At 36.6% G+C, this 26888-nt stretch overlaps 1 protein-coding gene and 1 pseudogene across 1 annotated transcript; one reads left to right on the top strand and one right to left on the bottom strand.

Moving 5' to 3' along the window:
• Positions 1-26283, top strand: LOC138393265 (zinc finger protein 678-like). The gene is given in 3 exon segments (XM_069484451.1): positions 1-359; positions 24906-25993; positions 26246-26283. Coding segments are annotated over 3 exon segments (1485 nt in total).
• The window catches only part of LOC138393008 (centromere-associated protein E-like), a 262162-nt pseudogene that overhangs the window by 48871 nt on the left and 186403 nt on the right, over positions 1-26888 (bottom strand).

Genomic DNA, 26888 nt, shown 5'->3' on the forward strand with positions numbered 1-26888 from the left:
ATGGTCACTGTTTGGTGGTCTGCTGCCAGTCTGATCCACCGTAGCTCTCTGAATCCCAGTGAAACCATTACATCTGAGAAGTATGCTCAGCAAATTGATGAGAGGCACCAAAAACTGCAATGCCTGCAGCCAGCACTGCTCAACCGAAAGGGCCCAATTCTTCTGCATTACAACACCCAACCACACATCGCACAAGCAACATTTCAAAAGTTGAATGAATTGGGCTACGAAGTTTTGTCTCATCTGCCATATTCACCTAACTTTTTGACAATTGACTACCACCTCTTCAAGCATCTCAACAACTTTTTGCAGGGAAAACGCTCCCACAACCAGCAGGATGCAGAAAATACATTCCAAGAGTTTGTGGAATCCCAAAGCACAGCTTTTTACACTACAGGAAAAAATAAACTTATTCCTCATGGCAAAATGTGTTGATTATAATGGTTACTATTTTGATTAATAAAGATGTGTTATAATGACTGAAAATTCATGGTCCAAAACCGCAATTATTTTTGCACCAATCTAAGAAAAAGACTCCATCTAGTATATCAAAGGGCATGATGTCAACAGGGACCAGATGTTCAGAGACTACACTCAACCAGATAAGGACGTAACCCTTTACTACCAGTCCTCATCAGAGGACTTAAGGGCCATAAAAAGAGCAGGGCTTCACCAGCTAGGTGAGGCCATCTCTATAGACACCATCTTGCTGTCACTCGTGGTCAGCACCTGGCATTTTCTGCCAAAGGCATGCCTAAGTCAAGGACTCTGCCTTGAAAGATGTTGATGATCATGCAGATCAGCCCAAGATACTCTTCTTGTCCATGTTGCTCTCCTTTGAGTGGTTCATTAACTCCTTTTCATGTCCTCTTTCTCTTGATGTTAAATGTTACTTTGTTGGATATGAAAATTTTAATCTATAACATTTATATATTGATTAAGTGTACTACGTATGACTTGCAATATTGACAGACTTGTGGATTCACTTGCACCTGTGTACCAGGTGCACCTCTGACTACTGAGAGAGCCAGTTGTACTAAAGAGAATTTTCTTTTTGGAAACTCCATGTAACTCCTGGCTTTTATAATTAAAATAGCATCAGTAAAAGTCTGGACTTGCGGAAAGACACAAACATACATGGAGCTGGTTATGTCTGAACTTGTGCCACTCAAGACAATATGCTTTACCGATCTCATGCTTGGCTGGTATGCCATTGTCAAGTGTTATAAAGGTGTAGAAACTATTAATCTCAATATCTGCACATATTCTAAGAAGAGAAATGTTAAGACATGACTGTTGCTGATAACAACAGACCACCCAATGAAGGCAATTGTTAGATCTCTGCTACATATCAATATCCAGGCTGCATGTGTTGTCCAACTCCTAATAAAATTTAACTGTTACTGAAATTTACTCCCTTACAGGGATTTTACATATATCAAGTAATTCAGTCTTCATGAAAACAATAAATATCATAGGCTGAATATGATAGATGTCAGTGAATTACACTTCTGTAGGTCTTGCTCAGATAACTAATTGAAATACTTTATCCTTAGCAGTTTGATATATTATCAACTCAGGTGTGGTTATGCAAATCAAAAGACCAATAGTAGACCTATACACAGAAACCAATTGTGTAAGACAGAAATAAAAACTTTCAAGAAAATATATGAAGTGGATTTTATCATTGTATGTTTCCTACTTTTTATCTCTCTGCCTTCCCAGTCAACTACAATTTCTAGTAAATGGTCAATTCCACCATGATTTCTCAGTTACTCTTCATGGGCTTTGCTAAAGGCTGGAAACTGAGCTTCTTGCACTCCATGCTATTCCTATGATGTACTTGGCAACCTGTTCGGGAATCTTTTCATCATCATTGTCACCCCTGTCAACCAGAACCTTCACAGGTTCCTCAGGTATTCCTGAGGAATTTGTGCATTATGAGTATGTGTTATATTTCTATCACTGCCTCCAATGCCTGCATTAACCCTATCACTGAAAACAGGGCCCTCTCAGTGGATGGGTGTACAACTCAGATCTTCTAGGACATTTGTTATGTGTATGTAGTTTCTTTTCCTCACCATCATGGCCCACAACCACTGTGTGGCCATCTGCCAGCCTCTCCATTACCCAGTCTTCATATACTACCACTTTTGTGTCTGAATAACACTGGCTTCCATACTCAGTGGTCTCTTCTATGCAGTCATGCACACTGTCAACACCTTCCAGTGGCCTTTCTGTGGTTCATCAATTCTCCTGTGATGTGCCCCCTCTGTTGAGGCTCTCTTGCTGTGACCCCTTCAGTAATGTGCTCTTACTTATTGCCTCTGCCATAGGAGTTTGTGGTGGCTGCTCTATCTTAATGCCCATGTTATATATTTGCACATTTTCTAATGTGCTCAAATTTCCAACCAGACAGTGAAGAAAGGCCTTTTCTCACCCATGCCTCTTATATACTCACAGTGTCTGTCTTCCTCAGTTCTCTCATGTGTATGTTCCTACAGGCTTGGGTAACTTCTGAAACAATTCAGGATATAATTCTGTCTGTATTTTATACTATATAGCTTCCATTCTTGAATCCTATTATAGTTGTGTGAGAAGAAGAATAGAAAGGCTGGCACCACATCTAAATTTTTCTGTACTCACCTTTTTAGTACTCACCTTTTGTGGTATGATAAGAATTAAGTCACACAATGTAAAACCTTCTTCCCAGTGCAGCGTACCATTCTTATGAGCACAGAGTACATGCTCAGTAGACATTGCATTATGCTGGTCTTCACTTTGGAAACTAAGTATCTGTGTGGTGATGAGTGTTGGGCATAAGACATTCTGTATGCTGTGCTCACTGTCTCTAGCTGAGTGCTACTAATAATGGGTCTAGGTTGAGCAACTTCAGCACTAAAAGGGGACTTGACAAAGAAGCCAATTAATGTACCCCTTCCACACCAGCAGATCACATTTCTTAGAGTGAGGCCCACAATACCACATGATTTATATTCACATTGATGGTTCAGAGACAATTTTTAAGTAATTGCCTCTCAGCCCAACTTTTCAATTAGGATCACCTGGCTAGCTTGAAAGAAACACCATCACCTGTCTATTGGGCTGGGAGGGAACATCCGATATGTGGTTTTAATTGTGCCCCAAATAATTTTAATTTGATACCAGGGTCAAGCATTAGAACTCCTGAATACATTCATGAGATTGAGTTTAGACTTTGTTCCAGAGAGAAATCACAGGGCCTGCTGTTTTGGGTTTGGTAGGGGCAGATCAGTGTGGTCCAGATTCCCACTGCTGTAGCAGAAAGTCCTGGCACATGTGGCAGGGGGAGGTCACCAAGGGAAAGACAGGAGAACCTCACATTTTAGTCTCCATGAGGAGACATCATACCTGACTGTTTCCTGTGACTAAGAACAAGTGAGTGTAGCCTTTTCTGCATTTTGTGGTCCTCCTGCTTGTGGATGCTGTGTAAACAGGTGAAGAGATTGTGCTGACTCCTTTCAGGGCATAGTCTCAAGATGTAATTCTAATTGTTCTACATAGTCTCACCTGAAAAGAAATTTCAGAGTAAGAGAAGGAGAAGGAGAAATGGCTGGTTTTCAGGTAAGTGTGTCCCAGGTTAGGGGCTGTGTCCACTATTCCTCCTGGAATGTCATGCAGAACTTCAATTTTTAGAACTTGTAAACCTTTACTTCTTTACTTCTGATGTTTATGCCTAATGAGTTTTTTTCCACTACAATTTTTTTTCATTTCTTCTTATGATAGTCAAGGAACACTGGAAAATCCTTCCTCCCTAAAAACAAAAGGTTTGATCTGGATGTTTTCATCAGCTGTATGTGAAATAGTATTTGGAAAATGCAGAAAGAGGATAGCATTGATTGCATAGGATAACAAGAAAATTAAGGAAAAATAAAAAATAGAAGACTTGCTCTGTATAATGCAAAAGTATTTACATACATTATTAAAGATTACAAAACATGGGAAATATCTATAACTTGAACTTTGCATAAAACTGATGATTCTTCATGGTTACATATTGTTGGGCACTACCATCCCAGCAGTGATTTTTTATCCTCTGTGCAATGGTGCCTAATACCAATTTGTCCCACTACAGTTGATGTTAATTTCATTCACTTGGTTAAGGTGCTCTCTGACAGATTCATCCAATGTAAAGTTAATTGTTTTTTCTTTACTATTAAGTGTCTTTTGGAGATTTACTGACTGATGTGCACGAACCATCAGATTTACACTGAAAGCTCCGCTTTCTTTTTACAGCTTGCTTTGAAAAATGAAGGCTCTTATCTTTGTCTTCTGGTCAGATGAAGTGAGATAAATTGAAAGTCTACCAGTTACTGAGTGTTGACAAAATACTCTCCTTATGCCAGAAGCACTGGCTTCACTAGTTATATTCTGTGAAATGCAGAGACTCAGACGCCACCCCAGATCTCCCGAATTAGAATCTGTATTTTAACAAGATCTCCAGTTCATTATTGTACACGTGAAAATTGGGTGATACCTTATAACTCACTGTTTCTCTATGTGAGAAATATGCACAACTTATTTCATATGATGTAAATATAGCACAAATTTATATTGCTGTGTTGAGGCCTTTAATTTTATATTAAATACTTTATCATGAAAAACAGTATCATATGCACACTAGTTTCATACATGTTATATGATCTTCATTCCTGAGAATTAGAGGATATGTTCAAGAATATCACTGTGCTAAAAAAATATCTTATTGGATAATTCCCGGTCACCCATATGTCAGAAACAGTTCTCATAACTTTGATTTTCCTTGTAGTCAAATTAAGAACTCTCTCCTTGGCAACTTGGGAAATATGTGTCTTTTTTCAGGAACTGCTGACATTCAGGGATGTGGCTATAGAATTCTCTCCAGAGGAGTGGGCATGCCTTGACAATGCCCAGCGCAATTTGTATAGGGATGTGATGTTAGAGAACTACGGAAACCTGGTCTCCCTTGGTGAGGATCACTTCAATACACAATTCCTATTCCACACTAAGGGCATTATTTTATTTTTGTAGATTGTTTCTTGGAAGTTTGTACTTTACATGAATTAATTTTATATCCCTGCTTTTGAGGAAAATTTGAAGGATTTTGGTGTAGAAAATAAAATCACTAGATGTTTCATCTTATCATGAACCTTTTCCTTTCTTGAGCTGATTTGTATACTTCACTCTAGATTAGTGGTTCCTCTAGAAATCAGGGTATATAATTGTTGCCTGCACCTTAGAATACAATTTCCACCACTCACTTTTTATTTGGTGCTAGTCATTATTGGTGCTCTGGAGCCATAAATTTGAAATAATTTCTTATCATTCTACAGAGTCTGTGAGAAAACAATATTTTAGAAAACAATTTTCTAGAACCTTCTATAATCTGTCTACAAGTATAGTACTTATAAGGTTAGTAATTGGAGAGTCTTCAGCAAGAGTCATGTGAATTCTTTCTAATAAAACAGGTCTTGCTGTCTCAAAGCCAGAGCTGATCACATGTCTGGAGCAAAGGATAGAGCCCTGGATTATGAAGAAAGAGGAAACAACAGCTAAATATACAGGTAGGTGAGATTAAGTAAAGCAGATAACAAATGTTAAAAATCCAAAGCTCAAGGAGAAAAGCAGATATAAAAACGTGGTTTGGAATGCTCCGTTCTATTGGAAATGTTTTTTGAGAAGCCTGTGTATGTTTCTCTTTCTCTTACAGAAGGACATCTTCTGTCACATGCTCTTAAACTCTCTAAGAACTCTACCCCTGTAGTGATCTTCCTTAGAATTCAGTGAGAGCCAAACTTCTTGTCATGGCTTATAAGGGACTACATTATCTGTAAACACTTCTATTGTTTGGGGAGATATGGGATTATCTGTACATGTTTTGAGGACCTCTACATTAAAGCATCTTTTGACAGCATTTTGCTCTGCTGCCCCCTCTGGAGTATAGTGGTTGATCATAGCTCTCTGCAAACTGAAACTTCTGGGCCCCAGGGATCCTACTACCTCAATTTTCCAAGTACCTAGGACTATGGGCATGAGCCACCATGGCCAGCTGATTTATTCCTATTATTATTATTATTATTATTATTACTTGTTAAAATGAAGTCTCATTATGTTGCTGGGGCTGGTTTCAAGATCCTGACCTCAACTGATCCTCCTTCCTTGGCTTCCCAAAGTGCTGGGATTATAGTTGTGATCCACCATACCCAGCTCCATTTTTGAAGTTCCTTTTGTTGCCTCATTTTTGAAATGTGTAAAACGGAATAGTGGAGATATTGTGATTTCCTTCAGTAATGCTAGAAACACTAGGGACAGATGTTTCATATTTTCTGCATCATGATTTCCAATTCTAAGGTTTCAGAGGCAATCCTATAGAAATTCAGACTCACTAATTTTATACAAATGTGTAGCCTCTTCCTAAACATAAGAACATCTAATGTTATTTCACTTTGAAATATCCTTTTTCTTTTATTACGTATATTCTTTTTTCTAGTATAAAATAAGAGTAAAATTTCAACTTTATTGTACCCAGATTCCCAAACTATATTATAGTTTATTTTCCCTACTCACCTCATAGAATTCTTAAATATACTGTCCCTTTGAGTGCTTCAAATTGCTGAATATATTTATACTCCCAATTGATACATTATATTTTGATACTTATATTCCATAATTTTTCCCTATTTAGTACTATCACGAAATTGTCATTCACATATATGTGTGTATGTATGTATATATATTTGTGTGTGTGTTAACTGGTAAATTTTTCCACAAATAAGAATTGCATAACTGAGTATATTTATTGTATACATTGTAAGTATTGCTGCAGTATACACGGGAATGCAGAATATTCTTGAGATACTCATTTTACATCTTTGATTATACTCAGAAGTAGAATTGATGAATGATAAGGCAGTTCTGTTATTTACATTTTTAAACAAATCTCTATGAATGACACTACCAGTTTACAATCAATAACAGTGTACAAGGATTGCTTTTCTGCACACTTTGCCAGCACCTATTATGTATCTTCTTTTGGACACTAGCCATTTTAACAGTTGTGAGGTGATACCTTACGATAATTTTGATTTGTGTTTGTATGATGTTTTGTGATGCGGAGTTATTCTTCATGTTACCTTCATAAAAGAATTTTATGTCTCCCATTTAAATCTTTATTACATTTGGAGTTAGTTTTTGAATATCATGTAAGAAAAAATAGCCTACTTTTATTCATTTGTTTGTGGGTATCAGTTTTCCTACACCAAACATTGAAGAGATCATACTTTCTGTATTGTGCATTGCTAGAGCCTTAGATAAAGCTTAGTTGACCTTATATACTTCGGTTTATTTCTGAGCTCTCCATTCTGTTCCATTGTTTTTTGTGTTGGTTTTATGTGCATATTTTGTTTTTATTACTATCACCTCGAAATATAGTTTGAAATCAGAAAGTGTGATGCCAGAACCTTTTTTCTTCTTTTTCAATATTGTTCTGGCTCATCAAAGGTACGTGAGATATCATACAAATGTTAGGATTTATTTGTTAATACTGTGAGTAATGCCCCTGGAATTTTGATAGGGAGTGCATTGAATCTATACATTGTTTTGGATAATATCTTTCTATTTACTCATGTCATCTTCAATTTATTTTACTAATATCTTATGTACTCAGTGTAAATGTTTGGGGTTTTTTTTTTTTGCCACTTTGGTTAAATTTATTTCTTAGCAATCTATTTTCTTGATGTTATTGTAAATGAGAGTGTTTTTCTTTTTTTATTGGATAGTTTATTAGTGTGTAGAAAAACAACTGATGTTTGAATGTAAATTTTATAGCCTGTGACTTAACTGAGTGGTTTTATTACTTTATAAGTGTTTTCTTCCTGTCTTCTTTATGGTTTTTGATATATAAGATAATGCCATTTGCAAACAGTGTTATTTTTACTTTTTCCTGTCTAATTTGAGTGGATTCTTGTCATGTTTTTGCCTAGTTTTTCTACTTAGGTCTTGTAGTAATATCATAAAATAGAAGCATTAAGAGTGGTTGCACATTATCCTTATATTGGTATCTGTGCATGTGAAGGATTAAATACCTTTTCCAGTTTTTATAAAGTGGTTTTGGAAGGTAAAGATGTTTCCTTTTCGGTACTTGGGCCAAAGGTATGTCCACTGGGTTTTCAAAGAAGATTGCTGTAGCTAGGTCACAAGGCTGCCCCTTGCTCTGCAGTGGAGTCTGCATTTGGTGGGCTAGTTCTGAAGGGCTTGGGTGGTTTTCAATCCTCTCTTGTTTCTGGGTAAGCTGGTTGTCTTCAGGATTTTGATCTCTATGTCACATAGTAGGGTATGTTTGTGCAGTTGAGTCTGCACGTGGTGGGGCTGATACCAGATGTGTGGATGGGTGTGGCTCCCAATGAGTACCTTGGAAGTTTCCCTTCAGGTCACTGTGTGGATCTATGCAGTGAAAGAACTGGCCATGGACTGTAGTTGAGACAGCTCTAGCGGAGTCACAGGTCTGCTTTTCAGATGACAGTAAGACCAAATTATTCAGATCTGCCTCCATGGCTTCAGATAGGTGTGTCTCTCCCAAAGTCTCTGGATGAGCAGCACCACTGCAACTTTGTCATAGGGAACAGTTAGAGACTCTGTGTATCCAAGTTGGTTGACCCATGATGTAGTCTGTAGTCAGGACAACGGGTCCTTAATTTTGGCACCTGAATGAGAGCCCGAATATTCAAAATGACCCTCCAAGATCTATGGTTCCACTAGGGTTTAATGACCTTCTATTTAAGTCCCCAAATTCAGATAAATGTAATTTTCCATGGGTGGCCACCAAAGCTTTATTGTTCTTTGGAAAAATACAAGTGGATCCTTCCCCTCCCACCAGATTGCTGAGTTTAGTCTCCTTATATATTTTTAAATTCTGATCTGTTCTATTTCATTTTTTTATAATTTTAGAATCAAAGTTTCTGAATAACACGACAGCATTTCAATTTCTCTACATTCTCACCATATGTATGTATGTATGTATTTGTATATGTATTTATTTATTTAAAAGTTCTCAATGTAATGGATGTGAGGTGATTATCTCATTGTGACTTTGCTTTGCATTTTTCAAAAGATTAACAATTTTCAGGATCCTTTCAAATTCTGTTTGTCCATTTGTATTTCTTTGCAGAAATGCCACATCAATCCACTGTCCATTTTTCAATCAAGCTATCCACTTTTTGTTGTTGAATTTTAGTCATTGTTTGTGTATTATGATGTTAGCTCCTATCCAATATGTGATTTGCATCTATTTTTACCCATTTTGTAGGAGACATTTTTACTCCACTGGGTCTTTTCTTTGTGCAGAAATTTTGAAGCTTGATGCAATCCCATTTTTCTTTTCTTAATTTTTATTGCTTATGCATTTGATGTTACATCTACTAAAACACTGCCAGGACCAATATCATGATCTTTCCCTTTTATTTTCTTCTAAGAGTTTTATACATGTATTTTTTTTTTAATTTCAGCTTATTATGGGGGTACAAAATTTTAGGTTATGTATATTACCCATGCTCCCCTCTCCCCCACCCCAGTCAGAGCTTCAAACGTGTCCATTTCCTAGACAGTGCGCATCGCACTCATTATGTGTGTAACACCCATCCCCTCCCCCACCCACATCTGCCTGACACCTGATCAATGTTATTCCCGAATGTGTTCTTAGGTGATGATCAGTGAAATCAATTTAATGGTGAGTACATTTGGTGCTTATTTTTCCATTCTTGGGATACTTCACTTAGTAGAATGGTTTCCAACCCAAGTACCCATGAATACATGAATGGATTAATAAAATGTGGTATATATGTACCATGAAGTACTAGTCAGCTATAGGAAACAATGGTGATAGAGCATGTTGTTTTTATTCCTGAAGATTTGTTTTCAAATCAAGAAGTTCAATGTCTCTTTCTTTTTATTTTCTGAAACAGTCTGGCTATTTACTGTTCCAGTACATTTTAGAATTTATTTTATTTTTTTTTAATTTTTTTCAGCTTATTACGGGGGTACAAAAGTTTAGGTTATATATATTGCCCATGCCTCCTACCCCCCCACTCCCGAGTCAGAGATTCAAGCATGTCCATTCCCCAGACAATGTCCATCACACTCATTATGTAGGTATACACCCATCCCCTCCCCCCACCCCCCACATTTGCACGACATCCAATCAATGTTATTCCTGAATGTGCTCTTAGGTGATGATCAGTGAAACCAATTTGATGGTGAGTACATGTGGTGCTTATTTTTCCATTCTTGGGATACTTCACGTAGTATAATGGGTTCAAACTCTTTTATATATCTCCAGATCAAGTATGATTGGAACGTTATGGACATTGCATTTTTTTTTTTTTTTTTTTGAGACAGAGTCTCACTCTGTTGCCCGGGCTAGAGTGAGTGCCGTGGCATCAGCCTAGCTCACAGCAACCTCAAACTCCTGGGCTCAAGCGATCCTCCTGCCTCAGCCTCCCAAGTAGCTGGGACTACAGGCATGCACCACCATGCCTGGCTAATTTTTTCTATATATATTTTTAGCTGTCCATATAATTTCTTTCTATTTTTAGTAGAGATGGGGTCTCGCTCTTGCTCAGGCTGGTCTCGAACTCCTGAGCTCAAACGATCCGCCCACCTCGGCCTCCCAGAGTGCTAGGATTACAGGCGTGAGCCACCGCGCCCGGCCGACATTGCATTAAATTTGTATATCACTGTGGGTACTGTTGACATCTGAATAATTTTAAATCATCTGACCATTGAGCATGAATACATTTAAGAGTGTGCTTAATTTTGACATATTTTTGTATTAGCCAGTTTATCTTTTGCTTTTGATTTATAGGTCCACTTCATTTTTGCCAAAAAATATATATTGTATGTTTTTAGGCTTCTTCCAGTTGATAAAACTTAAGTGTCCTAACAGCATTTGCCATGTCTGATTGAAACTATTGTGTATTCAGCTACTTTTCACTGAAGACCTCTGTAAATGTCAGTCACATCTAACTGGTCTATAATGTTTTTCCCATTATCTGTTTCTTATTGATCGTCTATCAGATTGTTGTATTCATTATTGAAAGTGAGGTCTTGCAGTCTCCTATAATTAGTGTGTTGCTAGGTGTTTCTTGCAACACTTCTGTCCACACTTTTGTTCATATTTGCTTAATATATTTAGAAGCCCTGATGTATATAACATATATTTAAAAATATCTATGATAAAATATGTGCATTGCATGCATATCATCTATGCATATTCTGTGCTATAGATTTCTGTTAAATGAGCCATTTTATCATTATATTATAACAGTCTTTGTCTCTTCTGATGGTTTTTGACTTAAAGAGTATTTTCTTTAATTATGGCCACAATATTCTCCTCTACTTATTTACATACATTTATTTTTACAATTACTTTCAACCAATTTGACTTTTCAGAGATAAAGGAAGGCTTTCATAGGTGGCATATTGTAGGGTGCTGTTTTTTTTTTTTATCCATAAAGTCATCTTATTTTTCATTAGAGAGTTTAAACCACTTATATTTAAAGTAACTTCTAAAGGACACGAAGTTACCATTGAAAATTTTTAATTCTTTCCCATGTGCCCTGTAGATACATTGTTCCTCATTGCCTGTCTTATTCTCTTTATTTTTGTTTCCTGGATTTTGAAGTGACATGTTTTGATTGCTTTCCCATTTGCTTTTGCATACCTTCTACAGGCATTCTGTTTGTGACCACATTAGGAAATGGAGACTACCTAAAAAATCTCTATGTTATAACAATATATCTTAATCTCGTAACAGCTTCACTTCAAGTGAATAAAAAACCTACACATCTTAAAGTGCCACATGCTCTTATTAATGTCACAAATTATACCTTTTATATTGTATATATGAGAACAGATTTTTACATATTTATGCTATCAGTTTTTTTAATTCTATAGAATTATAATGAGGGCTTATGAATCATCATGATCATATAGAATTCTATATCTGTTTATAGATTTATCTTTAACACAGAGCTTTATGTTTTTAAGTGTTTATAATGCTACTCAACATCATTTTATTTTTCATCACAGTGGACTCCCTTTACCTTTCTTCTGGCCTATTCCAGTGGTGATGAACACCATTGACTTTTCCTTAATTTGGAAAACCTTTAATTTTTTCTCTTGTTTTTGAAACAATATTTCCCAGAGGAAGCCTTCTTAGTTGGTAGTATTTTTTTTTATCACTCTGGAATTTAGAAAATTCTCAGCTGCCTTATTCTCCAAATAATCTTTCTGCCATTTTACCACTATATTCTTCTTCTAGGAATCTTTCTTAAATATATTGGTCCACCTGATTGTGTCCAATAAGTCCCATACTCCACCTTCAGTTGTATCACTTTTAAAATTTTGCTTCCATGACTCAATATTTATAAATGAAATATCTTCAACTTTCTGATTCTTCTGCTTCATTAAGTGTGCTTTTGTGCTTCTCTAGTGAATTTTTCAACTCAGTTATTGTATTCTTTAGCTCTGTAATTTGTGTTGGGTTCTTGTTATAGTTTTTATGTCTATTAATATCTCAGTTTCTTCAGGCATCATTTTGCAGATTTTGTTGTCTGTGTTTTGTTTTTGCTTGTAGGGGATGTTTCAGATGATTATTTTTAATGTTTTTCAGATACTGCAAATATCTCCATTTCTAAAGCATTGATTCCTGGAGATTATGTTTTTTGTTGCTGTGGGACAGGTTTTGTAAATCCTCTGCATTCCCTGAAATCTTGTGATAAGTTCAGTTAATTTTATCTTTGTTTTTACTTATACATTGTAGTTTTGTGTGACAATGTTCAACTCTGCTCACTTTAACACAGTATGATTTACTATTCAAATAGGAATTAGTGATTTATCCATTGCTAAAATAATTCTCTATGTGTTTGCTTGCCTGTATGAGTAAAAATTATGTCTAGTTTGTTTCAAACTTACTTATTTGTTTTCTTGGTTTGTGGTCTATAATTTTTTTATCTTGACTGGGTGAGTAGTCATAAAAATTGTAATTTCAGCAGCTCTTTATTGACGAATGTATATTATATTTGTGCAAGAGAAATAATCATGTAAGGAGACTTCAAGATGGCTGACAAGAATCAAGGCTTGTGGGACCGTTCAAGTAGAAGAGTTGAGAATTCAACAGAAGGGAGTGGAGGATGATTCCTGGTCAGCAGTGGACCATAGGGTCTGAAACAAGTAGAGTCCGGGACACTAACAGCAGGTACTGAGCTGCTGAGAAGAGAGGAGAATAAAAGGTAGCAACCGTCCCAAACAAAATCACAGGACTTCTGGAGCCCAGGGAAAAAGTAAGGGATTTTGACCTCCCCCACCCAGGTGCCTAAGGCATGCAATAGGATGCATGTCTCTCATCCAATGGGAGTGTGCTATGAGCAACAAGACAGCCAGCATCACTGCACCTGGACACCCCCTCCTCTGCACCTGATACACTCCAGGCATCCCAGGAAGTAATTTTATCTTAAGGTTCTCATAGGTGTGTGACCACACTCACCCCATAGCAACTGACAAAGCACCTTGCACTGAGAGATTAAGCCTGCCTTGGTCAACGGGTAGCACACTTCCAGCCAAAGCTGCATTGAGTGACTGAGCATGCCTTCGGCAATGGGGTGCAAACTACCAGCCAAGCCTGCCTTGGAAAGTGTAGCTGGTGCTGCAACTCAGAGAGGAGGGTGGCCTGGCACTCACTCTTCCTGAGAGTGCTACAGGAAGACCATGGCCCCTTATCACCATCATAGCTGATGCTGGAATTCTCTGTGCTGAGATGCTCAGCTCTCAGTGCCACAGGTGCATTTTCACCTAGGTACAGCAGTGTGGCCTCAGCTTGTGATCTTCTCATTGACAGGAGCTTGGTGCATGCACCTGCTGACAGCACAGTCAACAGGAAGAGAAGCATTGGGGAAGGGTCCCCGTTTCAAAATCAGTGAATGAATCGCCGTGTCCATTGGGAGGGTGCGGAGGAGAAAAGGAAAACACTGGTCTATCAATGTTCCCCCTCCAAACCTCCCCTGGAGAACTGCCATATTGAATTTTGCCGAACCAGGGAGAATCAATTTGCATAAGTACTGGTTCCCATGGTAACTAAATACATCTGGTGCCTCTGTCTGAATTAGAGCAGCTGCCCCAAACACCACTCAATTTAATAGAGAGTTCAGCTTGATCCAAAAGTTCCTTGAGGTGCCAGTATTCCCCAAGGGGAAGTGTCCGCCTGGCAGAGTTTCCTGAGTGTAGAGAGAAGACACTATTGTTGAATGGGGTCACTTCAGCCACTTCTGGACCCAGAGGCATGGAATGGACCTTTAACTCATACATATCTGTGACCAGGATTTGTCGATCTGGAGGACAGCATAATCCAACCTAACCTCACCCAGCCTAATTCCCCACCTGCCTCTTCTATGGTAGTAAATAAATGACTTACATGGAGGTTTCAGGGCCCCCACCCACCACCTGGGGCATTGGAAGGCTTCTCCTGAGGAACTAGAGCTGGTCTCAGGATCCAAAAACAATAGTTTACTTTCTTCCTTCCTGCAAACACCACCTACTGACAGGGAGATAAAACTCACATGCCTGTTACAACATTTACTCTATCATAGAGAGTGTAGTTGATTCTCACTCACAAGCACCAACTGACTCAGAGAATAAACTGTGCATATCATTATCTAAACAAAAGAAAATCCAAAATAAAGAAGCAAAGTCTGCATTTCCCTGATGATTAGAGATGTTGAGCATTTTTTTGTATGTGTGTTAGCCATTCTTATATCTTCTTTTGAAAAATTTCTATTCATGTCCTTTGCCCACCTTTTGATAGGGTTGTTTGATTTTTTCTTACTGATTTTACTGAATTCTAAATAGATTCTTGTTATCAGCCCTTTATCCCATGTGTAGTATGCGAAAATTTTTTCCCATTCTGTAGGTTGTCTGTTTACTCTCGGGACTGTTTCTGTGGCTGTGCAGAAGCTTTTTAATTTAATGAGGTCCCATTTATTTATTTTTCTTGTTGCTGTGATTGCCTTAGGGGGTCTTATTCATAAATTCTTTGCCTAGGCCAATGTCTGTAAGAGTCTTTCCTACATTTTCTTCTAGAATTCTAATGGTTTCACACCTAAGGTTTAAGTCTGTTGTCCATCGTGATTTGATTTTTGTGCGAATGGCTAACAAACATATGAAAAAATGCTCAACATCTCTAATCATCAGGAAAATGCAAATAGAAACCACAATGAGATATCACTTAACTCCAGTGAGAATTGCCTTTTTCAAAGAGTCCCAAAACAATACATGTTGGTGTGATTGTGGAGACACAGGAACACTCATACACTGCTGGTGGGACTGAAAACTAGTGCAACCCCTGTGGAAAGCGATATGGAGATACCTTAAACAGATTCAAGTAGACCTACCATTTGATCCAGCAATCCCATTATTGGGCATCTACCCAAAAGAACAAAAGTCATTCTATAAAAAAGACACCTGCACCTGAATATTTATAGCAGCATAATTCACAATTGCAAAGATGTGGAAACAACCCAAAGGCCTGCCAATTCATGAATGGATTAATAAACTGTGGTATATGTATACCATGGTGTATTACTCAGCTATAAGAAATAATGGTAATACAGAATCTCTTTTGTTCTCCTGGAGAGAGTTGGAACCCATTCTATTAAGTGAAGTATCCCAAGAATGGAAAAATAAGCACCACATGTACTCACCAACAAATTGGTTTCCCTGATCATCACCTAAGTGCACATTTGGGAATAACACCAATTGGGTATCGGACAGAGGTGGGGGGCAGGGTGAGGGGATGGGTGTATACCTACATGATGAGTGCGATGTGCACTGTCTGTGGAATGAACACGCTTGAAGCTCAGACTTGGGGGGCTGGGAGAGCATGGGCAATATATATAACCTGAACTTTTGTACCCCCATAATAAGCTGAAATAAAATAAAAAAAAAAGAAGCAAAGTCTGCTCCAGATGAGAAGGAACCAGTGAATAGATTCTGGATGTATGAAGAATCAGAGTGAAGCATCACCCCCAAATGGGAACACAAGCTCCCTCGCAATGGGTACCAACCAAAAACAGAATATTGAAAGGACATATGAAGTATGTCAAACATTGATAGGAAGGAAGCTTCATGAAATTCAAGATAAAATGGAAATCCAACACAAAGAAACCACAAAAACTATGCAAAAAAAGAATGAAAAATTTACAAAAGAAATCGAATTGGTAAAGAAAAATCAAACAGAGTTTCTAGAAAGGAAAAATTCATTCAAGGAATTACTGATCACAGTGGAATGCCTTAAGAACAGGTTACATCAGGCAGAACAAAGAAACTCAGAACTTGAAGACAACACCTTTCAATTAAACAAGTCAATCACAGAGATAGAACAGAGAAATAAGAGGAATAGGCAAAGCCTATAAGATACATTGGATCATGTAAAGAGGCCTAAGATAGGAATCTTAGGGACTCCTGAGGGTGAAGAAGAAAATAAACAAGGGTTGGATAAATTGGGGGGGAAAATTGAGGAAAAATTTCCTGTCCTTGCTACAACTCTACATATGCAGGTACAAATCAAGAGACAAAAACATCACAACACATTGTCATGAGACTGGCCAAAATAAACATGAAAGAGATACTCCTAAGAGCCATAAGGTGAAAGGAACAGGTAACTTACAAAGGAAACCCCATTAGACTAACTGCAGATCTTTTAACTGGGACCTATAAGTCAAAAGGGATTGGGGCCCTATTGGGTCTTCTCAAACAGAATAATGCCCAGCCTAGATGTTTGTGTTTTCGAAAATTAAGTTTCACTTTAGGTGAAAATAAAGTCTTTCTCAAACATGTGAACACTGAGGGAATTTGTCAAGACAAGACCTTCGCTGAAGGGAGTACTCAGAACTTCATTATTCATAGATCAGCATGATAAACACTTAACAACATGAAATCACCCAAACGCTAAGGTAGAAGCCCACTGGCTTAAGAGATAAAACAAACCAACAACATTCAACTCAACAGGCTGACCAGAAATCCACCACATTAATCAAATATTTCAATAAATGTGAATGGTTTTAACTACCTAGTGAAGAGACATACGCTAGCTGAATACATAAATATACAGAAGGCAAGTATCTGCTATCTTCAGGAAACATATCTAACCTACAAGGACTCATACAGACTGAAGGTCAAAGGACAACATTCTGTGCTAATAGAAACCCAAAGAAAGCTGGAGTAACAGTTCTCATATCAGATAACGTCGTCTTCAAATCAACAAAAGTAATGAAAGAGAAAGATGGCCATTATATAGTGATAAAAGGAATAATTCTCAAGAAGGTATAACAATCTAAAATATTTATTATGCACCAAATACAGGAGCACACAGATTCATACCCCAAAATCTACTTGACCTAAACAAGACCATAGATAAAACAACCATAATGCCAGGGACTTCAACACCCTGCTGACAGAACTATACAGCTCCTCCAAACAGAAAATAAACAAAAAGACAAGGGACTTAAATAAAACTCCAGAACATATGGGCCTACCAGACAGTTACAGAACATTCTATCCAAAGAACACCAAATAATACTTTCATCTCATCAGCTCAGAGGACATTCTCTAAGATTGATCATGTCTTAAGCCATAAAAAATGTCCCCCAAAATTTAAAGAATACAAATTATACGATACATTTTTTTCAGACCACACTAGAATAAAATTAGAAATCAACAACAACAGAAACACTTATCTCTACACAAAGTCATGAAGACTAAACAACCTACTGCTGAATGATTGGCAGGTCATGGAGGAAATTATGATGCAAAAGAAAATATTCTTTCAACTAAATAATAATGGGACACAAGGTATCAAAATCTGTGAAAACAGCTAAAGCATCCTCAGAGGAAAATTCATAGTCATAAATCCCTATATCCAAAAGACAGAAAGGTAACAAATCCACAATCTAATGAATCAACTGAAAGAACTGAAAAAGGATGAGCAAACCAATCTCAAACTCAGCAGGAGAAAGAATATAGCCAAGATCACAACAGAACTAAATGAAATTGATAACCAAGAAACTATACAGAAGATTAATGAAGCAGAAAGTTGGTTTTTGAATAGATAAACAAAATTGACCTGCCTTTTATGAGATTAACCAGAAGCAGAAAAGATAGGACTCTAATAAGCTCAATTTGGAATGAAAAAGAGAAATTACAACTGATTCCACAGAAATACAAAATATCATCTTTGAATATTCTGAAATTCTCTATGCACATAAACTTGAAAACGTGGAGGAAATGGACAAATTCTTAGAAACACCCAGCCTCCCTAGGCTCATTCAGGATGATATACAATTCCTGAACAGACCAATATCAGGACTGGTATTGGAGCAGTAATAAATAACCTTCCTTAACAATAAAGTCCTGAACCACATTGCTTCCTTCCTGAATTCTACCATACTTAAAAATAAGTACTGGAACCTATCCTGCAGAAATTATTGTACAACATTGAGAAGGAAGAAATCCTCCCCAACACATTTTACAAAACCAACATTGCCTTGATACCAAAGCCAGAAAAGGACCGAACAAAAAGAAAAAAAATACAGACAAATATTCCTTATGAAAATGGATATAAAATTTCTCAATAAATTCCTAGAAAATGGAATTCAGCTGGTCTTCAAAAAGTAATCCATTATGATCAAGTGGGCTTCTTTCAAGAGATGCAAGCTTGGTTGAACATATGCAAATCTATTAATCTAATTACATACATGAAAGGGAAATAAAAACAAAGACCATATGATACTCTTAAGATACATAGAAAAAGCATTTGACAAAATTTAGCCCTCTTTTGTATAAGAATGCTTAAGAAAATAGGCATTGAGGCAACTTACCTCAAAATGATAAAGCCCATATATGACAAACTCCCATCCAATCTCATAGTGAACAGGGAAAAATTGAAAGAATTCCTGCTTAGAACCAGAAAATATTTCCCTCTATTATAAGTTCTATTCAACATAGTACTGAAAGTCTTATCCAGAGCAATCAGGCAAGAGAAGGAAATCAAGGGCATCACAATCGGGGCAGAAGAGGTCAAACTATTGCTCTTTACAGATTACATGATCTTAGAAAACCCCAGAGATTCTGACAAGAAACCACTGGAGTTGAATAATACGTTCAGCAGAGTCTCAGGTTACAAAATCAATAGCCTTCACATGGACCAACAACTGTGAAACTGAGAACCAAATCAAAGACTCACACCTTTCATAATAGCAACAGAGTAAATGAAATACTTAGGAATATATCTAACTAAGGAGGTGAAGGACTTCTATAGGGAGAATTACAAAACACAGAGGAAGGAATCAGAAGAGGATACAAACATATGGAAAAGCACACCATGCTCATAGATAGGCAGTATCAACATGGTTAAAATGTCTATACTACCAAAAATAATCTATAGATTCAATACAATCCCTGTTAAAATATTAACATCATTTTTATAGATTGAGAGAAAGTAATTCTATGCTTCATATGGAACAGGAGAAGACCCCATATACTAAAAGCAACCTTAAGGAAAATGAACAAATTGGGAGGCATCCATTTACCAGACTTTAAGCTATAGTGCAAGGATATAGTAACCAAAACAGCATGGTACTGTCACAAGAACAGGACACAGATCAATGGAAGAGATCTGAGAACCCAGACTGAAAACCATCCTCATATAGCCATGTGATAGCAGACAAGAACATACACTGGAGAAGGAATCCCTATTCAATAAATGGTCCAGTGAAAATTGGATAGCCACATGTAGAAGACTGAAACAGGATCCACACCTCTCATCTCTCACAAAAATCAACTCACAGTGGATAAAAGACTTAAACCTATGTCGTGAAACTGTAAGAATCCTAGCAGAAAATGTTGAAAATACTCTTACAGACTTCATCCTAGGCAAAGAATTTATGAGGAAGACCCCCAAAACTATCACAGAAACAACAAAAATAAGTAAGTGGGACCTGATCAGACTAGAAAGCTTCTGAACAGCCAATGAAAGTATAACTAGAGCAAATAGACAACCTAGAGAATGGGAGAAAATATTTGCATGCTATATATCCAATAAATTGCTAATAACTAGAATTTATATATAACTCAGGAAAATCAGTAAGAAAAAAATAAAACAACCCCATTAAAGTTGTGCAAAGGACATGCACAGAAAATTTTTAAAAGAAGATGTACTAATGGGCAACAAACATATGAAAAAAATGTGCACATGTCTAATCATCAGAGAAGTGCAAATGAAAACCACAGTGAGATATCACTTTACCCCAGTGAGAATGGCTTTTATCAATAAGTCCAAAACAAGTGTAGGTGTGGATGTAGAGAGATAGGAACTCTTATATATACTATTGGTGGGACTACAAACTGGTATAATCTATATGGAAAGTTATATGAAAACACATCAAAGTGCTAAAAGTAGAACTACCATTTGATCCGGCAATTGCACTACTTGGTATCTACCCCATGAAAAAACGTCATCTTATAATAAAGACATCTGCACTTGAATGTTTATAACATCACAATTTATAATTGCAAAGATGTTGAAACAACCTTGGTAATTATAAATACATGCATATAAATATATGTATAAATACATATAAAATGTGGTATTTGTATACCATAGAGTAGTATTAAGCCTCAAAAATCAGTGGTTAAATAATACACCTTGTATTATCCTGGACTGTGTTGGAGCCCATTCTTTGAAGTATCACAAGAATGGAAAAACATGTACCACACATACTCACTATCAAATTGTTACCAATTGATCCACACATATGTGACCAAATGGAAGTAAAAATCAGCAGGTATTGGACAGTTGGAAGGGGATGAAGGGGTTGGGAAAATTCACACCTAATGACTGTGGTGCACACAATCTGTGGATGCGCACACTTGTAAGTTTGATCAGTCAGTGCAAAAGCAATAAATATAGTCTAAATGATTTACTCCCATAATATTTTGAAATTAAAAAAAGAATCAGTTTTATAATATGTAGGAAAGTTTTGAAAAGCCTCATAAGTGTGTATCTCTTTAAGATAATTTTATTTTAATTACTATAAAATCACAAAAATTACAATCTTAATTACTTTTAATTATTCACACCAGTCATGTTAACTACATCTTCATGGAAAATATGTCTAGAATGTATGTATTTTGTAAAACTAAAATTCAGTACGCATGAGAAAACTACCCATTTTCCCCATTGCCTAACTGCTGGCAAACAACATCATGTCTTCTGTTTCTAGGAGTGTAACTGGTTTAGAAATATCATACAAGTATAATCTTGAGATATCTGTCTCAGTGTGCCTGACATTTCATTAAGCATAATGTGGTCAAGGTTTATCTCTACTGTGGCTGTTATTAGATTATCGGTTTTTTTTTTTTTTTAAGCTGAGAAATAATCCATTATTTCTAAATTTCAAATTGTATTTATCCTTTCATTTGGTAAGGGCAGTTTGGGTTTCTTTCATCTACTGGCCTTTGTGAATAATGATGAAATAAATATGAATGTGAAGATACCTTTTTATTTTACAATATATGCAAGAGTTTATATTTGTGTTCCTTTCTGATTCATTCGTCCAGTTTTCTGTATTTTTGCCAGTAGAAAACTTCATTGACTATTGTAGCTTTTTTAATGTTTTAAAATGGGGAAGTATGGTACCAATAGCATTGTTTCTCTGTTTGATGATTGTTCAGATCTTTGTGGTCTCTTGAGATTCCATATTATTTTTGGGTTTTCTGTTTCTATTTCTGAAAAAATTAAATTGAGAATTTGAAAGGAATTGCATTGAATCTGTAGACCACTATCGACATCTTCACAGCATTAAGTTGTCTTCTCTTGAACAAGAATTGCGGGGAGTTAGCTACGCTCCCCGCAAAGAGGTCCTTTTCTCTTTGCTCTGATCAGGTCTCTAAGTTGACTAGGCCAGTTTGCAGAGAGTTAGCTACGCTCCCTGCAAAGAGGTTTTTCTTCCGGTCAGGTCTCTCAGGCAGGGGTCATCGCAAAGGATGAAAAATATAGTAGGAAACAGAAATAAAAGATAAAGTAATGGCGATAATAATACACAGAGCCAAAGATATAGTTTATAAAGTGAAAGTTTATGAAAATAGATAAAGGAGGGTATCCGGATGGAAATATTTTACCCGCATCAAATATCTCCCCGACTGAAACTCCACACAGGTATTATATAGGGTACATACAGGCTTCCCCGTTGCCAAGGGCAACGGGATTTGCATACTAACAGGCAGTTTGCTTTAGGGTCAAAGTCTCCTAAAAGGCTACTACAGATCCTATAACTAACTCTAACTAGGGGAACAATGAGTTATAAAATCGTCTTGGGGCAAACTTCTAAGTTTTATGATAAGACTATTACTTTAGCAACAAACAGAGACATCTTGGCTCTGGTGATTGTGTTCTTGGAGACAGAGATGATCCCAGAAGTCAACATGGGCTGTGCTTTGTGTTAATTACTTTAACTGCATGGTTCCATCTGGGCCCGGCTTGGGCAATAGCATATCTATCTGATTAGCTCTCATCTCCGGGGGTCCACCTGTCAGCAGCACCGGCAACCTTTGGTCCTAAGGGAGGCCTGCCTTGTCTTTCAAAACAGGTGAGAACCAAAGGCCCAATATACAGCTGTCTCCTTGAGATGCAGCTTCTACTGACCAGCAAGACGCCCTCCTGAGACGAGGCAGCTCTTGAACTAACACATTTATCTTTTCCTTAAGGCAAAGCCTTATTTGACTTCTGAAATCAAATCTTGTCTCTAGAAATACAGGGGGCATTTCTATAATTCAGTATTCTTGGGCTCAACAAAGAATGTGTTCAAAAGTGTGTTATTTTCATATATTTGTGAATTTTTCTGTGTTTCTTCTGTTATTTATTTACAGTTTCATTCCATTCTGGTCAGAAATTAAAGTGTGTAAAATTTTAATTTTCTAAAATTGGTTAAGACTTGTTTTGTGGCCAAACAGGTAGATTTTTAGGAAGAATGTTTTATGAGCTATCAAGAAGATTGTATGTTCTATTATTATTCTGTAGAGTGTTCTCTATATATCTGTTAGGTCTAACTGCTCTATGGTGTTTTCAAATCTTCTGTTTTCTTATTATTAATTTGACTGGCTTTATTATTATTGAAAGTGGAATATCAAAGTATCCTATTATTTTGCTGTCCCTTTCTTGCTTCAATTCTGTGAATGTTTTCTCTATATATTTGTGAACCTTGATGTGAGATAAAGATAGATATCATATATATGTATTATTTTCATGGGTTCTCAGTGAATGACCTCTTTTTATATTAAATGTCCTTGTCTCTTGTGACAGTTTTGGCTTAAAGTATATTTTATAAACTATAACATTTTCCACTTCAAATGTAATGTGCCTAATATAATTTTGAACTCCACTGCTCTTATATGCTTAAGGTTTTCATGGTATATCTTGTTATATCCTGCCACTTTTAGTCTGTTGTTTTCACAAGATAGGAGGTAAAGTCTCTTTAGAGAGAATATAGTTGGATTTTTTAATCCCTTTATTTAATTGTGTCTTCTGACTTGAAATACTAGTACATAAATATTTACATAATTTTCTCAAAGGGAAGGACTTATAATTTCCCTAATATTAACTGTTTTATATAACTTTTGTCACTATTTTTTCTTTTGTTCCTCTCCTTTTCTTCTGCATTGTGTGCTACTGATATTCCTTTGTGTATCTCTGTAAACATTGTCCTGATGTTCACTGTGAGAATTACCTAAAATCCTTTGAAGTTGCTGCATACATTGAACTGATAACTACTCAACTTCAGTTGCATACAAAAATTCTTAATCTTTACGTCTGCCTCCAACCTTATGATATTGATGTCAATAATTATGTCTTTTTATATTGTATATCAATTAACATATGGTAATGCTCTTTTTTAATTTTGTCTTTCAAATTTTGTAGCATAATTAAATGTTTTTGTACCATCATTATTATACTGCATAATTTTATTTTTGATATGTACACACCATTCCCAGAGAGTTATGTAGTTGTCATAGAAGACAGGAACCAGCTTTTGGAAAGGCCATAAAAAACCAGATGTAAGGACATATGTGCCAATAGTTTCATTCTCTTTTGAAAGGGAGTCCAGGAGATGGGATTTTACTACTAATGTGATTCCTCTACATCAGCGCAGAGGAAGGGCTTTGGTAGGTAAATGTAACAGACTTTCCTTCCAGTTCCATTTGGTTCTTGGTGTCATTCTCATCTGGGGTGATATGAACTATTAGCAGTTATGATTTCTCAAAAAGTCATGTTTGTAAGTATACTTTTAAGGTCATACATCTGTGATGGAAGCAAGACCGTGGTATTCTATTGTGCTTTCTTGCTAATGCGCTTGGTATAGTTTTATATATTCAAATTGTGAAGTATATTCACCTGAGTCTAGTTAGTGAGATACTTTGTTATTTTCATTTATTTCAGAATTGTCTTCCCATTGCACCCGAGACCTATTGCCAGAGCAGGGCATACAAGACTCATTCCAGAAATCAATAATGAGACTGTATGGAAGCTGTGGCCTTGAAAATGTACACTTAAGAGAAGACTGGGAGTGTGCGGGTGAGAGTAAGAGGCAGAAAGTATATTATGATGGTCCTACTCAATGTTTGTCAACTACCCATAGGAAAATCTTCAAACATAATAAATGTACAAAAGTCTTTACCAAATCTTCAAACCTAAATACACATAAGAAAAGACATACAGGAGAGGGAAGTTTCAAGCATAATAAATGTGGCAAAACTTTTAACCACATCTCAAAACTTTATGGACATAGGAAAATTCATACAGGAGAGAAACCCTACAAGTGTGAAGAATGTGGAAAAGCCTTTAACCGGTACTCAAAACTTACTGCACATAACAGAATTCATACTGGAGAGAAACTCTACAAGTGTGAAGAATGTGGCAGAGCCTTTACCCAGTCCTCAAGCCTTACTCTACATCAAAGAATTCATACTGGGGAGAAACCATACAAATGTGAAGAATGTAGCAAAGCCTTTACCAGGGGCTCACGTCTTACTGAACATAAAAGAATTCATACAGGAGAGAAACCATACAAATGTGAAGAATGTGGCAAAGCCTTTAGCTGGTGCACAGACTTCACTAGACATAAAAGAATTCATACAGGAGAGAAACCTTACAAATGTGAAGAATGTGGCAAAGCCTTTAGACGGTGCACAGACCTCACTCTACATAAAAGAATTCATACAGGAGAGAAACCCTACAAGTGTGAAGAATGTGGCAAAGCCTTTACCCAGTCCTCATTCCTTACTCTACATCAAAGAATTCATAGTGGAGAGAAACCATACAAATGTGAAGAATGTGGCAAAGCCTTTACCCGGTGCACACAGCTTATTCTACATAAAAGAATTCATACAGGAGAGAAACCCTACAAATGTGAACAATGTAGCAAAGCCTTTACCCGGTGCTCACATCTTACTGAACATAAAAGAATTCATACAGGAGAGAAACCCTACAAATGTGAAGAATGTAGCAAAGCCTTTAGCCGGGGCACAGACTTCATTCAACATAAAAGAATTCATACAGGAGAGAAACCTTACAAATGTGAAGAATGTGGCAAAGCCTTTAGCCGGTGCTCAAACCTTACTCTACATAAAAGAATTCACACAGGAGAGAAACCGTACAAATGTGAGGAATGTAGCAAAGCCTTTACCAGGTGTTCATATCTTACTGAACATAAAAGAATTCATACAGGAGAGAAACCATACCAATGTGAAGAATGTGGCAAAGCCTTTAGCCGGCGCACAGACTTCACTCAACATAAAAGAATTCATACAGGAGAGAAACCATAGAAATGTGAAGAATGTGGCAAAGCCTTTACCCAGTGCACAGACCTCATTCTACATAAAAGAATTCATGCAGGAGGGAAACCATGCAAATGTAAAGAACGTGGTAAAGCCTTTACCCAGTCCTCAATCCATACTCTGCGTTAAAGAATTCATACAAGAGAGAAACCATACAAATGTGAAGAATGTGGCAAAACCTTTACCCAGTGCTCACACCTTAAGGTACATAAAAAAACGTCATACTGGAGAGAAATCCTACAGATAAGAATGTGGCAAAACCTTTACCTGGAACACATACCTTACTCTACGTAAAATAATTCATACTGGAGAGAAAACCTACAAATGTAAAGAATGTGGCAAAGCCTTTAATAACTGCTCACATCTTACTCAACATCAAAGAAATCATACTAGATAAAAGTGAGATAAATGTAATGACTATAGAAGTGCTTTCCCAAAGCATTAGCCTTAAAATGCACAAAAGTACTTATGCTGAAAGTAAACAATAATAATGTAGAGCACTGAACATACCTTTACTTCTATCACAGATCTTATTGGACATGGGAGAACTTACACTGAAGAAACCCTCCAATATTTTCTCAAGCATTGCTCAGCATCAGAAAATTTTTAATAGATAGAAACCTTACAAATATAATGAATGTGAAAAAAGATTTATGCAAAAGGTATACCTTAGAGAACAACACAGAATTGATACTTAAAACTACTTTACAGATATAATAAATTTCAGAACAGATTTAAGAAAATGTCAAGTCGAAATAGATATCAGAGGATTTACAGTACAATGCACTAAGGCACTAACACATTCACCCATTTCTTTAAACCAGGTTGTTGATTATACAGAATAATCCAGTTAAAATAGTTAGATAATTTATTTGCATGAAAGTTTTAAAAAAGAGAGTTTTTGAGAGTTATAATTACATGTAAAATATACTTTC

The sequence above is a fragment of the Eulemur rufifrons genome, chromosome 10 (assembly GCF_041146395.1).
Source record: "Eulemur rufifrons isolate Redbay chromosome 10, OSU_ERuf_1, whole genome shotgun sequence".
Taxonomy (NCBI): Eukaryota; Metazoa; Chordata; class Mammalia; order Primates; family Lemuridae; genus Eulemur; species Eulemur rufifrons.